The 15,555-nt window shown below is 32.7% G+C and overlaps 1 protein-coding gene across 26 annotated transcripts in view; it reads right to left on the reverse strand.

The window, feature by feature from the left end:
• PHF14 (PHD finger protein 14) overlaps nt 1-15,555 on the reverse strand; it is a 200,299-nt gene that overhangs the window by 56,713 nt on the left and 128,031 nt on the right. For 10 of the 26 annotated variants that reach the window (XR_010945503.1, XM_067746280.1, XM_067746281.1 and 7 more), the window contains one exon: nt 13,873-13,990. The exons of 1 other annotated variant lie outside the window; for it this stretch is intronic. Coding sequence is in view for 16 of the 25 variants with exons in the window: in XM_067746280.1 (XP_067602381.1) it covers nt 13,873-13,990 (118 nt within the window). In the remaining 9 variants the exon portion in view is untranslated. Of the gene's footprint in view, nt 1-13,872; nt 13,991-14,749; nt 14,780-15,555 lie in introns of those variants that run through there. 15 more of the 26 variants (XR_010945495.1, XM_067746278.1, XM_067746275.1 and 12 more) reach the window with 5 other exon arrangements.

Below are 15,555 nucleotides of genomic sequence, written 5' to 3' on the forward strand. Positions count from 1 at the left end.
ATGCTATGATTAAGGAAGTACATTATTAATGGTTTCTTCCACTGGGAATCAAGGGAGCAGGTGGCAGAGAGAGAGAGGTATGGGGTGTAAAGATAGGGTTCTAAAGAATTTACATGTATAAATCACTGCCCTTTAACTCTTACATATAAAGCACATATTGAGATTCTACATTTTTAAAAGAAAGACATTAGTAGCACCTGAGAATGAGTACAAATTTCCTTATTTACTTAAGAATGAGGATTTCTCTTGGCACAGATGCTTGTAAGACATACTGAAGGCACATAATCACTTTATGGCATTCTAAATGTATTTACACAGTATGCCCTAAGAGCAAATTACCTTAATTTCCAGATTCCACAGGAATGTAAAAGTGCTAGCCCGTAACTTCCCACATTTCCATCCTTAAAAGTATTCAAACATTTATACAATAAAAGGATGTGTTGCTTATATATATGCCTATTCTCTAAAAGCTATTTGTTAGGCTTGATGAATCTTCTGTTATCAAAAACTGTATACACGTTGACAAAGTGAATTCATAAGTTATCTCAAAGCTGTCTTTCGTGGTTCACTACTTTTAAATTTTATTAACTTTTTATTTTCATTTCAGTTTCAAGTTTATAGCTTTCATGACCTTGACACAGAAATAATACCTCTCCTGTCTATGGGAAATTTCTTTGATATTTCTTCACCTATTAAAATAATGTCTGCAGTTAAAAACAAGTTTCCTTCCCTACAAGGGAACTTTTGCCTGTATCAGTTATGTCTTTTCCTTTTAGTCAATACTTGGTAGAGTCAGTGGTTTAAATATAATAGTAAACCTTTACTTTCTAAATATCATTCCTTCTACTTACAAAATAAACACGTTAGTATATAATGAGTGCGATTCACAGAGCACCATAATTCTATATTTAATGCGAAACAGTCATTGCCATCAATATAAAAAATACCAACTATTTGCTAATGTTATACAATAAATTTAGAAGAGACACCTTATAGAATAGTATATAATTTAAAAAGTTTGGAGAGCTACAAGTGCCTTAGTTTAAAAATAGATTAAATATAAAAATAGCTTTCAATGCCTCTTAAGCTCTAGCAAGAAATTAAAACAAATGGACCTTTTCGTGAATGAAAAAGTTAGACATGACCTTACTCTATTTGGTGTGAAACTCTGAAAGAGACAAGAAAGATTTTTACTTGGTATGTGTGAAGATAAAAAATAAAACACAGAAAACTGTTCTTCAGATTCCTTTTAAAAAACATTTTTTACATTTGAAAAATCAGAACATTATCACTGATTTTGAACTCTCCTCTCTGTGGCTAAAATTATTGCTTATTTATTTTTTTACTTTATTTATTAATTTTTAAATTTTTTTTGTCTGTGTTGTGCCTTCGTTGTTGCACGTGGGCTTTCTCTAGTTGCGGTGAATGGGGGCTACTCTTTGTTGCACTGTGCGGGCTTCTCATTGTCATGGCAACTCTTGTTGCAGAGTACGGGCTCTAGGCGTGCAGGCTTCAGTAGCTGTGGCTCACTGGCTTAGTTGCTCTGCCGCCGCACGTGGGATCTTCCCAGGCCAGGGCTTGAACCCGTGTCCCCTGCATTGGCAGGCAGATTCTTAACCACTGCGCCACCAGGGAAGCCCAATGATTGTTTATTTTTAAGAATAAGAAGATGTGTCATTTACTGAGTGCCTCTATTATTCTAAATATTGCCATTAAACCTTTCACAAATGAGCAACCTGAAACTCACTGAAGTGAAGCAACTTGCTGAAAGTCACAAAGATTGTAAATGGTTAATATCTGAACTCAGTTTGCTTCTTTTTCAAAGCTCATAAAGCTCTTTCCTCTGCATCACACTGCATACTTTGACTTTCTGTGCATTTTAAATTACTCAATATTCTTACTCAACAATGCCTCAGATTATAACTCCATAAATTTAATGGCAAATTTTTATGGAAAAAAGAAATATTATCACAAAGAAATAAACCACTTATAGATACACATCCTAATTTGAGAGATGTCAAAAAATGAGTGTCTTAAAATGTAACATAGCATAACACACTAACTCCTAATCTGTAGCTTCTCATTAACCTTGATAAGATTCTATCAGAAAATCAAGACTAGAATGCTTAAATATATTTGATTTCCGAACTCAATTTCATTAACTGAGTTCATACTTCTAATTTTCTTAGCTTAGATTTAAAGACGACTAAGTTTTAGCAAAAGGGTACTTCTTAAACCACAATACATAGGTCAGAAAGACAATTTTTTAAGAGATAAGTAATTCTACAAAATGATGAAATAGTAAAACTAAATGTTAAAATTAGAAGTAACTATCTAACTGCATCTACATCTAGAATACATGAACTCTCACTCTGTTTTTTGAAGCTAGGATTTAAGTCATTCCTATCATTCAGGTGTTACTTTCACAACTCTGGGAATGGGCTCACTTAATTCAACTAAGACCATCTCTGCAATGAACAATGTCTCTCACACTCACATTACATATGAATACTAAAAATAATATGTTTACATAAATAATATACCCTACATTCCTTCTTGGTATATTATATAACCCCAAATTAGTATGTCAAATGTTGGGTTAATAAGGTAAAAATATTCTTATTAACTTTTTAAAAGCTGTAATGAAATATCCTTCAGCTTAGCCATCAGATTTTTAGTAGGTAACTTTTTCTCCAAAATAAAAATAAAAAGATAAACTTTTTAAACCAAAGGATAGTATGAAGTTAGTGAGCTCTAAAAGGTAGTCCTATATATGGCACCCTACGGTACTTTGATTATTTATCTCAGTTATGATTCAGTTTCTCATCATATGGTATTCCACAGCATGGTTTACAGCACGCTATGCAAACACATCAAGCCCACATGCCATCCGAATTAGAAAATGGCTTGGTTTTCCCAGTTTGTAGAAAGTGTAACTTAAAAGATGATGTAGTCTTTCCATTTTTTTCAAAATATTAATACAGAAAATATCTGTATAATTTTAGAGGTTCTAATCATTTTCTTTCTCTATAAATATTCTGAGATATATAAAAATGGACATCATAAACACTAACAAATTTTATCTGGAGTAAAGAAATCCTGTTTTTGAAAAGATTCTTAAGGAATACCTGACCATGACTTATTGCAGTATACCAGTGTGCTTAATGTGTATTGCACAGTCCCCATGAAAATTACCCTAGGTTAAAGAACTAACAGATCAGTGTAGATTCCAATTCTGTTATAAAGAATAACCATAAACAATGTTTTGTTTAAAATTGCGACTTGGCGAAAATATTACCTAGCGACAGGGTTCAGAAACATGTCTAGGACAATCAAGTAAACAACTTTTTTGAGCAGGCAATAATGACAAATAAAAAGTTCAGTTCAGTACATAAACGTTCAATTTATACAAATAACACTTTTTTTTTTTTTAAAGCACAGTAGCATCTATAGTTAGTAGAATTGTTAATGGCTATTACTTTTTACTGAATTCACAAAACACTGTTACTAGTCTCAAAGTACAGCACTCTATTAGAAATTAAGACTTAAAAGACATTTATACAAACAATTTTTCCTGCCAGGAAAAGTGCTAGAGTAACCAGCAACAGCCAGACTTGGCCTAGGATAAGGTACAAGATCACCTGGAAGTGTTTGGGCTTTACACCTGTGGTGTAAAGCAAAGATGAAATCTAAAGTTTAAATATTTAACTATAGCCATCATCAAGGACAACCACACCATAGTTTTAATTCTCAGACTTTTCGTAAGTCTACAAACTACCAAAGATTTTCCTATGGGATTCTAATTTAGGATACTGTATAAACAACTTTCCTCCAGACTTTACATAACTGTATCAGTAAAAAGGCAAATCAAAAAACTCAGTAAAGCTTGATAAAACATATTGTTATAACCTCTAATGTCACACAAGTCCTAGAAGAATACTGAATTAAGACAGTTAAGTGGTATAAGTTATACCTGGAAATGACTTATCTGTCAACTATGCTAAATTTAGAAACTTAAAATCTAACCTAATGCCAGATAAAATCCCAGAGGTCAAATGAATAAAGTATTAAAAAGTCCTTTTTTATGGGTCAGTTATATGACTCAAATTTAAAAGAACTTTAAAGGATAATTCATTTTAATTTTATATTTTTTATAAATCTTCATAATACATAAAACTCAGACATTTAATTTCCAGTATCACCAGGTTCAATTAAATGTGCTTGTTTAATATTGTGGCAAGATACTCCTTGGAGAGATTGTTCTGTTCAGTTTTTAAAGAGGCAAAATTCTCAATGACTATTTTGCTTGATAGTAAGTATTTATATATGTCATTGGACACAAGCATTTCAGTTACAGAATTCTAGTTGCTCAATGCAAAAAAAATTGGAAAAATAGAACAAAAATTTTAAAAAAATCAGACTTCCCTACTCAGGGATTTCTAATACAAATGATTACCAAAAAGTACCACACTTGCCTGAGCTGGTATGTCATACATTTGTAGTGCCAGAAAATCTTCCATAAGAATTTAAATGAGATCTTCATGCATATGAAGTCAACTTATTACCACTCAAAAAGAGTACTATACTAGAAAGATCAAATAAGAGTGAACCAAATGGAGGTCTCCAAGCTAAGATAGCTCATCTTGTAGTATTCAGACAATGACCTGTCATGTACACCTTTTGGCTTTTCACAAAACAGAACGTGAACAGGGACGAAAAGCTAGAATCATAACTGGCACAGTCACTGTAAAGTATATGATGTGTATTTAAATTCTCAGTGGCACCTGTGAATATATATCACTTGGATGATGTCCTTTTAAAAGAAATATTTATAGTAATACCTGTTCATTTAACCACGCCAAAAGAAGTTATCTTCATTTGGGGTGTTTCAGTACACAGAAGGTGTTGAGCTCTATATCAAGTATACCCTAGAAAAAAGAGAATAGTGAACTGTGCCCTATATTAATACAGAAAAAGAGGGAGAGGGCTCAGATCAATAAAATTAGAAATAAGAAGTTACAACGGACAACAGAGAAAGATAAAGGATCACAAAAGACTACTACAAGCAACTATATGCTAATAAAATGGACAAATTCTTAGAAAGGTACAATCTCCCAAGACTGAACCAGGAAGAAATAGAAAATATGAACAGACCAATCACAAGTACTGAAATTGAAACTGGGATTAAAACCTCCCAACAAACAAAAGTCCAGGACCAGATGGCTTTACAGGCAAATTCTATCAAACATTTAGAGAAGAGTTAATGCCTATGCTTCTCAAACTACCAAAAAGTCTCAGAGGAAGGAACACTCCCAAACTAATTCTATGAGGCCACCACCACCGTGATACCAAAACCAGAAAAAGATACCACACACACACACACAAAGAAAATTACAGGCCAATATCACTGATGAACGTAGATGCAAAAATCCTCAACAAAATACCAGCAAACCAAATCCAACAATACATTAAAAGGATCATACACCATAATCAAGTGGGATTTATCCCAGGGATGCAAGGATTTGTCAATGTCTGTAAATCAATCAGTGTGATATACCACATCAACAAATTTAAGAATAAAAACCATATGACCATCTCAATAAATGCAGAAAAATCTGACAAAATTCGACACTGATTTAGGATAAAAACTCTCCAGGAAGTGGGCATAGAGGAAACATACCTCAACGTAATAAAGGCCATATATGACAAACTACAGCTAACATCATACTCAACCGTGAAAAGCTGAAAGCATTTTCTCTAAGATCAGGAACAAGACAAGGATTTCCACTCTTGCCACTTTTATTCAACATAGTTTTGGAAGTCCTAGCTATGGCAATCAGAGAAGAAAAAGAAATGAAGGGAATCCAAATTGGAAAAGAAGTAGTAAAACTGTCACTGTTTGCAGATGACATGACACTATACATAGAAAATCATAAAGATGCTACCAGAAAACTACTAGAGCTCATCAATGAATTTGGTACAGTTGCAGGATACAAAATTAACACACAGAAATCTGTTGCATTTCTATACACTAACAACAAAAGATCAGAAAGAAATTAAAGAAACAATGCCATTTACAGTCACATCAAAAAGAATAAAATACCTAGGAAGAAACCTACAAAAGGAAGCAAAAGTTCTGTACTCTGAAAACTATAAGACGCTGATGAAAGAAATCAAAGATGACACAAACAGATGGAAAGATATACTGTGTTCTTGGATTGGAAGAATCATTACTGCCAAAATGGCTATACTACCCAAGGCAATCTACAGATTCAGTGCAATCCCTATCAAATTACCAATGGCATTTTTCACAGAACTAGAACAAAAAATTTTTTACAATTTGTATGGAAACACAAAAGACCCCAAAGAGACAAGGCAATCTTCAGAAAGAAAAATGGAGCTAGTGGAATCTGGCTACCTGACTGCAGACTATACTACAAAGCTACAGTCATCAAAACAGTATGGTACTGGCACAAAAGCAGAAATATAGATCAATGGAACAGCATAGAAAGCCCAGAAGTAAACCCATGCACCTATGGTCAGTTAATCTAAGACAAAGGAGGCAAGACTATACAATGGAGAAAAAACAGCCTTTTCAGTAAGTGGTGCTGGGAAAACTGAAGAGATACATGTAAACAAATGAAATTATAATATTCTTTAATACCATACACAAAAATAAACTCCAAATGCATTAAAGACCTAAATGTAAGACCAGATGCTACAAAACTCTTAGAGGATAATGTAGGCAGACACTCTTTGACATAAATCGCAGCAATATCTTTTTTGATCTGTCTCTCCTGGAGTAAGGGAAATAAAAATGAAAATAGGGCTTCCCTGGTGGCGCAGTGGTTGAGAGTCCGCCTGCCGATGCAGGGGACTCGGGTTCGTGCCCCGGTCCGGGAGGATCCCGCGTGCCGCGGAGCGGCTGGGCCCGTGAGCCATGGCCGCTGAGCCTGCGCGTCCGGAGCCTGTGCTCTGCAACGGGAGAGGCCACAACGGTGAGAGGCCCGCGTACCGCAAAAAAAAAAAAAAAAAAAAAAAAAATGAAAATAAACAAATAGAACCTAATCAAACTCAAATCTTTTGCACATCAAAGGAAACCATAAACAAAATAACAAAACCCACAGAATGGGAGAAAATATTTGCAAACAATGAGACTGACAAGGGATTAATCTCCAAAATTTACAAATAGTTCATGCAGTTGAATATCAAAAAAACAACAACCCAATCGAAATAACAGGCAGAATATGTAAATAGACAGTTCTCCAAGAAAACATACACATGGCCACTAGGCACATGAAAAGATGCTCAACATCACTAATTATTAGAGAAATGCACATCAAAAGTACAATGAGGTACCACCACACACCAGTCAGTATGGCCATCATTAAAAAGTCTACAAATAACAGGGACTTCCCTGGTGGCAAAGTGGTTAAGAATCACCTGTCAATGCAGGGGACATGGGTTCAAGCCTTGGTCTGGGAAGATCTCACATGCCACGGAGCAACTAAGCCCACGTGCCACAACTACTGAGGCTGCACTCTAGAGCCCATGAGCCACAACTACTTAAGCCCGCACGCCTACAGCCCATGCTCCGCAACAAGAGAAGCCACTGCAATGAGAAGCCTGCTCACTGCAACGAAGAGTAGCCCCCACCTGCCACAGCTAGAGAAAGCCCACATACAGAAACGAAGACCCAATGCAGCCAAAAACAAATAAATACATACATTTATTTTAAAAAAGTCTACAAATAACGAATGCTGGAGTAGGTATGGAGAAAAGGGAACCCTCCTACACTGTTGGTGGGAATGTAAATTGGTACAACCTCTATGGAAAACAGTACAGAGGTTCCTCAGAAAACTAAAAATAGAATTACCATATGATCCAGAAATCTCACTCCTGGGCATATATCCAGACAAAACTATAATTCAAAAAGATATACGCACCCCAATGTTCATTGCTGCACTATTTATGATAGCCAAGAAATGGAAGCAACCTAAATGTCCATTGACAGAGGAATGGATAAAGAAGATGTGGTGCATATACACAATGGAATATTACTAAGCCATTAAAAAGAATGAAATAATGCCATTTGCAGCAACATGGATGGACCTGGAGATTATCGTATTAAGTGAAGTAAGTCAGACAGAGAAAGACAAATATCATATGATATCACTTATATGCAAAATCTAAAAAAAAATGATACAAACTTATTTACAAAATAGAAACAGACTCAGAGAATGGACTTATGGTTACCGGGGGGAAGGGCTGGGGGAAGGTATAGTTAGGGACTTTGGGATTGACATGTACACACTGCTGTATTTAAAATAGGCAACCAACAAGGACCTACTGTATAGCACAGGGAACTCTGCTCAATACTCTAATAACCTAAATGGGCAAAGAATTTTTAAAAGAATAAATACATGTATATGAATAACTAAATTACTTTACCCTACACCTGAAACTAACACAACATTGTTTATCAACTCTACTCCAAAATAAAATAAAAATTTAAAACAAAATAATATTAAGTCTATATCTTATATTTAAGTATACAACATAATTTTAAAGTATCAGTTTGTTGAAATTTGCCTTGGGTTATACGCCTTGTGCATATTTGTTTTAAAATTGCAAAAACATTCATTTTTAGCTTAAAAACTTTTTAATCACTGAACAATTTTTAAAATACATAAAACAATGGTTCTTATTCCTAACTGCTCATTAAAATAATTTTAGAAGCTTGTAAAAAATAAAAATGTCTGTCTTCAATCCCTCTCTCTCCCCTCCTTCCTGAACAATTCAATCTAAAAGCCTTCAGGTTATGGCAAGCAAAGAAGGTGTCCATGCAGCAGGGGAATGGAGGGTGATAGGAGATTAGTTTTACGTCAGGGGATTAATCTTCTAATATATATCAAGGATAATGGGAGCCAGTTTTCAGTGAGGGAGTTATAAATATGAAAAGGGAAAAAAACAGAATGGTTTCCAATATCTATGAAGACAAAGAAAAGTAAATGTGTATGTCTATGAATGTACATACATACATCTAGTCCTTGGCTATGTCTACTGAGAAGACCTAAGAGAAGCAACATCCCAGTAACAATGAGCACATCTAGTACCATGATCTTAGTTTCTAAATACCATTTTCCACTAAAAGGGAAGCAGAGCTCCTTGGAGAAATCACTGGTTCCAGGAGTAGGGGAAGGGAAAGACCAAGTTGAGCCTAGAACACCTTTAGTAAGGAAGCACTCAAATATTTCTGGGATCCATATGAAAAGAACACAGAAGCCAGCCTGAAGTGGCTCTCATTAGCCAAATTTGAGACAATTCAAACATCAAAATAAATAATGATAATAACCAATATAAACCACTGAAAACAGAAAATGAAAGTCTGATAAGGAATAGGATATTTACACAGTCTCAAGGTTCTTCCCTACAAATTACTTATTAATTAGAAAGGGGAAGAGAATGGAGAAGACTTGCAGAGAACTCCTCAGTCAAGTGATTAAAGTTAACATCACCATTTATGGTTCATATTGAAATCATGTGTCACCTGATAGAATGCATACTGCATCACATCTGTGGTATTTTTATCAGAGATGCATAAAATAAATCTAACCACAAGAGAAGATCATAAAAATGCAAAGTAAAAGACATTCTACAAAATAAGTGCCCTGTAATCTTCAAAAGTGGCAATGAAATGACAGTCAAGGAAAGACTAAGGGAATTCCCAGATTAAAGACTGAAGAAACATAAAAATTAAATGCAATGAATGATTCTGTATTGGATCATTTTGCTATTAAGGACGTTACTGGGACAAATAGCAAACCTTGAATGAGGTCTGAGGATTAGACGGTAATAGTGTATCAATGTTAATTTCCTGATTTTGTCAGTTATATTCTGGATATGTAGGAGGATGAGAAAACACTGACAAATGTAAAGCAGTGGTGTGTCAAAAAGACTTTCAGGAAGATTACTCTAGTAGCAGTGTGGGACTATGATCTCCAAACACTGTTGTTTATGTACCCCAATACTAAAACATTTTAAATACATACCTTAATAAGTATATATGTGTGAAGTTATATACCTATTCTACAGCAGTAACCTGTTACATTAGAAAACACACTCAGACACAGAAATTAAAATGGGATGCTATATAGAATTAATTTAATTAGTCATTTGTCTATCTCCTGAGGTACAAACACTTCATTTTGAAGGAACCTAGTGAAGAGTCTGGTAGACTTATTTAGATAGCCTCTAAAATAGGAGGAACTGGTAGAATGAGGAAAAGGTGAGGCACCGAATCAAGGCAGTTAACAGTGGAGAAAAGGAGCAAAGAGTAAACCGGAGAAATATTTAAGCAAGAACACTTTTACAGGACTCAGCAAGTGATTTTCTATTTGGGACAGGATGAAGAAGACTTGAAGATGATTCCAGGTATTTGGCTTAGGAAAATGGATGAAAGTAAAGATGAAAGAAAAAATAAAAGATGGGTGAGGTGGAGGAGAAAGAATAAAATACATTGCTTTTCCAGGCATATAGCATTCATTTGTAACAGTATTTTCACAACACAGTAAAGAGCAAGAGAAAAAAACCTAATGCATGGTGATCAGTAGCAATGAACTAGCCCCACTGAATAAAAACATAGCACACTGTCTTGGATAGCTGCTGCCTTAGTCAAGTATCTTTGAAGCATAGCCTATGGGAGAAAGTATATTTTGTGCATGTGTTTGTATGTGTGTAGATTTGTGTCTCTGTGTGTGTTACATGTAATGTATATATCTGAATCCATGTAGCTGGTCATTTTTCATGAAACCTAAAGTGACTACCTAGGTTTATGAAGGATTGATAATGCAGAGAAAGTCTTATCATGCCATACTTTGTGGGTCTGGGTAGAATAAAAGTCATTCTATATACAAATATTGAATCATTATGTTGTATATCTGAAACATAATAAGTCAATTATATCTCAATTAAAATATCATTCTACTGTTAGCTAAATTGTTATGAAATATCATTAATTTATTATCATTAATTGTATATTATTAATTTAATATAGTATATTTTATCTTTCATGAGCTAAAGCTTAATATGGATTGAGATATGATGAATCTTGTTAGACTTTTGTGGAATTTCTATACTTTCTATAATTAAAAGCAATAGGCAGGATTAGCGACAGAAGATTTTTGCTCTCATAAAGGTCACAGCAAAAAAACCCATTACTTGAAAGACAAAGTCATATATCAATACATTAGCTGCTCAGAGTATACATGGCAATATTTTAGAGTTTCCCCTGGTATGCAAAATTTGGAGACAATGTCAACAGTTAAATAATATTTAAAGTGCAATGCATTTTCAAGTACATTTTCAACTACACACCCATACCATATATAATCTAAAATTCTAAGCAAAATAAATAATTTATTACTTGGGAGTCAAACTTTTATAATAAAAGTTAAGACTTCTTGGACTTAATCCTGACTACCATAAAGAAAGAAGGTTGGATATATATTTTATGGCTATAACAATTTTATATTCACTTTTCCCCACCTAAGTTTATTGGCAACTGATTCCTTTCTCCTGGAAATAACTACTTCTACCTTAGCTTTTCATACTATTAAAATAAATGAACATGGCATATATACTTAGTATTACCTAAAAAATACCATTCCACCAAAGCAAATAGAGCAGAATGAAGGACAAGCAAAATATATTAACTTTTATTGTGGATTTCTTTTAGGCCCCCAAATGATACTAATTTTCTTGACTCAGGTATGAATAATATACTGCTTTCTGAATTTAAAAGCTTCTGCAGCAATTTACTGAATTATAAAGCATGACATTATCTATCAATGTTTTCTTCTTGGGACCCAATACTAGCAAACACCTTACAAGAGAAAATGTAAACAGAAATTTACTTGTCAGGAATAAAGTTTTCAAAGTGAGCAAAACAGAGTTGATGTAACACAAGTATTCAAGGGAATGAATTAATTTTCCTTAACTTTCAGCTTAACTATTATATTAAGCTTAATTTTTCATTAGAAAAAGAAGTATGTAATATTCATCTTGATATGATAAAAATACAAATCCATTTCACTGCTGTAATCCTTACAATAAACTGCTGTGACATTTGTCAGTTAGATACCATATTTGGATATTTTAAAAGTCTTGGCTGTTTATATCTGGGATTCATTCAATCACAAGTCAGAGTACAATGCAACTTTTCTAACAATGTGCCTTCCTAATGGATTTCCATTCTGAGTCCAAAGATCTTATTCTCTGGTAGACAGGGAAAAGCAAAATACAAGAACATCTCAATGGCTACTGGCATGCACCTACTGCACTTACAAAATATTCATTTTGTATATTCCCAACATATGTGAAATGTCCTCTTGCATTTTCAATGTTCATTAACAAAATTACTATATAACTTAACAAAGGCACTCTGCAGTTAATACAATGCTCCATATTTACAGTAGTATAAAACCTTTTCAAAAGAATGTACACAAAAAGGCTTATTTATAAATGCAATAAATCTTTTTTTCAAAAATTGCTTTCCTAATTGCTTTTTTGAGGGTAGAAGAAAACTCCAAACAAAAAACACACTTAGAAAAATTATATTATACCATAAAGAGTCCCATAAGACAACTATTTACAATCTATAGTACACCATTATTTTTTTCTCATTTAAATACAATTTCTGGAAAACATTTTTTAATTATGTAATAAAAGTTTTTGATATTAAATACGCTCCCTCTTAAATCTCCCTCTTAAATAATTCTTGATATTGTATAGTTTAAAACCTTGAGCAAAAATGCTTGATTATTAAATAAAATGCATAAGATTCTATATTAATAATCATTATACAGATTTGTAAAATTTTTAATAAATTTGGTTATTTAAAAAACCCTTTAAATAGCTTTTTTTTTTCCTATAGCCAAATGCTTTTCTGCAGTTTTTAATAAATAAACTTTACAGATGGCTTCTGTGGTAAGCTGGAATAAATCGCTTTAACTGATAAAAAGAGTATTTTTGATTCCATGATCAGACAGGAATTCAGAATCAATTTTAATTCACTCTAGGAAAAACAAATGCACTTAAGTGGCATTTAGGAGAGATGGCTTGAGGTCCACATTACAACAGACAGTTAACTTCTGTTGTCTATTTAAAGAAGAATAATTTGATTAACCCACAGGTGACCATATTGTCTTAGTTCAAATATATTTAATATTTCTGTCAAATAAGTCAAAGCATCAGGGGTCCAGCTATTTACTCACACACTTTAAAAAAGCATATAATAATCTTAAAATGTCAATCGTCACAATTTAAGGTTATAAGATTGATATTCAAAAGATTTCAATAGTTTATTATTGGAGATAAACTACGAAACAACCTTATTAGATATTTCATCCTTTCTACTTATCTAAAATAATTACCAGAAAAAAATTTTATGATATAAAAACTAGTTTTCTCAAAGAGCAAACCTTATAGAACATTCACAATATACCTACTATATCTTAAGATGAGTCATCTGTAAAATTAAATTGGATTTTATTGGTTATTCCCTAGGGGTGGTAAATTAGCAGAGGGTGACTGGCTACTAGAGAACTATTTAACATGCTACAGTAATATAGAGAATACACGAAACAGCTAAAATATTTCATAGAGAAAATTTATATAAGTCAGTAGAGCTCTTTACTCCTTAATTTAAGGGCAATAAAATCATCAAGGCAATATATTCTTAAAGTGCATAGAGTAAATTGTTGGTCCTTCATATTCCAATTCTCCTTAAAGTTAGGAAGCCATTGGTGAGATACAGAAAAGCTATCAAAATAAAGGGAAACAACACTTTTTCTTATAAGTTTCTCCCCTTACCTTAGAAGATGAAGAATCACACTCCTGACATATCCATCCATAGCCTGTTTGTTTAGGAGACTTTTTCAAAGGAGGATCCAAACAACCAAAATGGTAGCACAGTCTACATTCATCACACCTGCAGGGTAAACAGATTTATACTATATTTAAATAATATTAAAAAACACTTTTTTTCAGAGAAAAACAGAAAACTACTGTATATTTCAACTGTAACACTGTTAATTCTATCCTTAGCTGACAAGATTATTAAATTAATGTTTATGAAAAAGACAATCTAAACCTGAAATAAATGCTTTAGGAAAAACAAAATACCAAAACAATAAAATAAACAAAACAAATATCATTCAGAACATTTTGATAGTAGAAATGTTAACAGCATAGGAATAAATTTATGTGTATAACCCTATGTGTTCAAAACTAACAAACATTAACATTTTCAATTTTGAACTTCAATAATAATCACTTGCCCATTAGATGGTTTTAAAACTAATATAAGATACATATAATTCAAGATTATGAATTCAATCTAACATATTGTGATTATTTAAAAAAACTTTTAAATCTAATGAATTCTACTAGGCTACACTAAGCTTAATTCTATACAATTGATATACCTCATCATTCTCTTTCTCTAAGTTAAGGTAGATTGTAAATAAAATTTCTAATGTGAATAGCATGCTAACATAATCTACAGCAAATAAAAACCATTCTAAGAAGTTTATTTTCTAAAATATAAATTTTCTCAAAAATTTACCTGTCACTTTCAGTGCAATTGGTTTTTCAAAGTACCTCTTAGTACATTTTAAAGCTTATTAACAAATGTTTTGACAGTGTCTTTGCCACCTATGATGTACAAAATCTAAGAAAACTATCATACCTATTCTTCGTTTCAGACAATCTCATCCTGCTGACAATGAAGAAAGATCTGTATTATTTCAGTGTTTTTTAAAAAGAATTTTGCATCAGTTGGAATAACAAGACCAAAATTTAACAACAAATAACAAAGATGTATACATTTTATAGAAAGGGTTATATTCCTCTTATTCTTTGTGCTATTTTTTTGTAAGTTAAAAAAAATAATACTTTCTCCAAACCAATCTGTCACATTCTCTTTATATATACTCTTACTGATTTAAACCTAAAAAGTTGAGGAATCCATAACTAAGAAATCAAGGAGGATATTTTATAGGACATATATTACTTAAAGTACAAAATTACTCTTAAATAACTTTTATTAGAAAAAAAGGAGAAGGAGTTATTGTGATAAACAACATGCAAAGAAAAGCAATTTATTTTCACAATAAAGGGAACTATAAATCTACATTTATAGTAAAAATTTCATGTCATTCTATAAAACCCAATCTCCCAAAGACCCATTTCAGAAATCAAAAGTTTCAGAAAGTTTAGCAACTTAGCTAAGTTATTCAGGTATACAGAAGTTTAAAACACAATTATATATCTTAAGTTTAGGCACTCCTTCCTCTACAACTTCCTTCTCATAAACCAAATAAACTAATGTACTTTTCCGAAAACCTTCACTTAGACTCAAGAGATGGACTTGAATAAAAATGTTTACTATAATAATTCTAGCTATACAAAAAAATCAAATCAAATAGTAATAACAAACAGTACTTTATTTACTGTGCCAATATTATAAATAAACCATCCAAAAATATATTTAAA

The sequence above is a fragment of the Pseudorca crassidens genome, chromosome 8 (genome assembly GCF_039906515.1).
Source record: "Pseudorca crassidens isolate mPseCra1 chromosome 8, mPseCra1.hap1, whole genome shotgun sequence".
In the NCBI taxonomy this organism is placed as follows: domain Eukaryota; kingdom Metazoa; phylum Chordata; class Mammalia; order Artiodactyla; family Delphinidae; genus Pseudorca; species Pseudorca crassidens.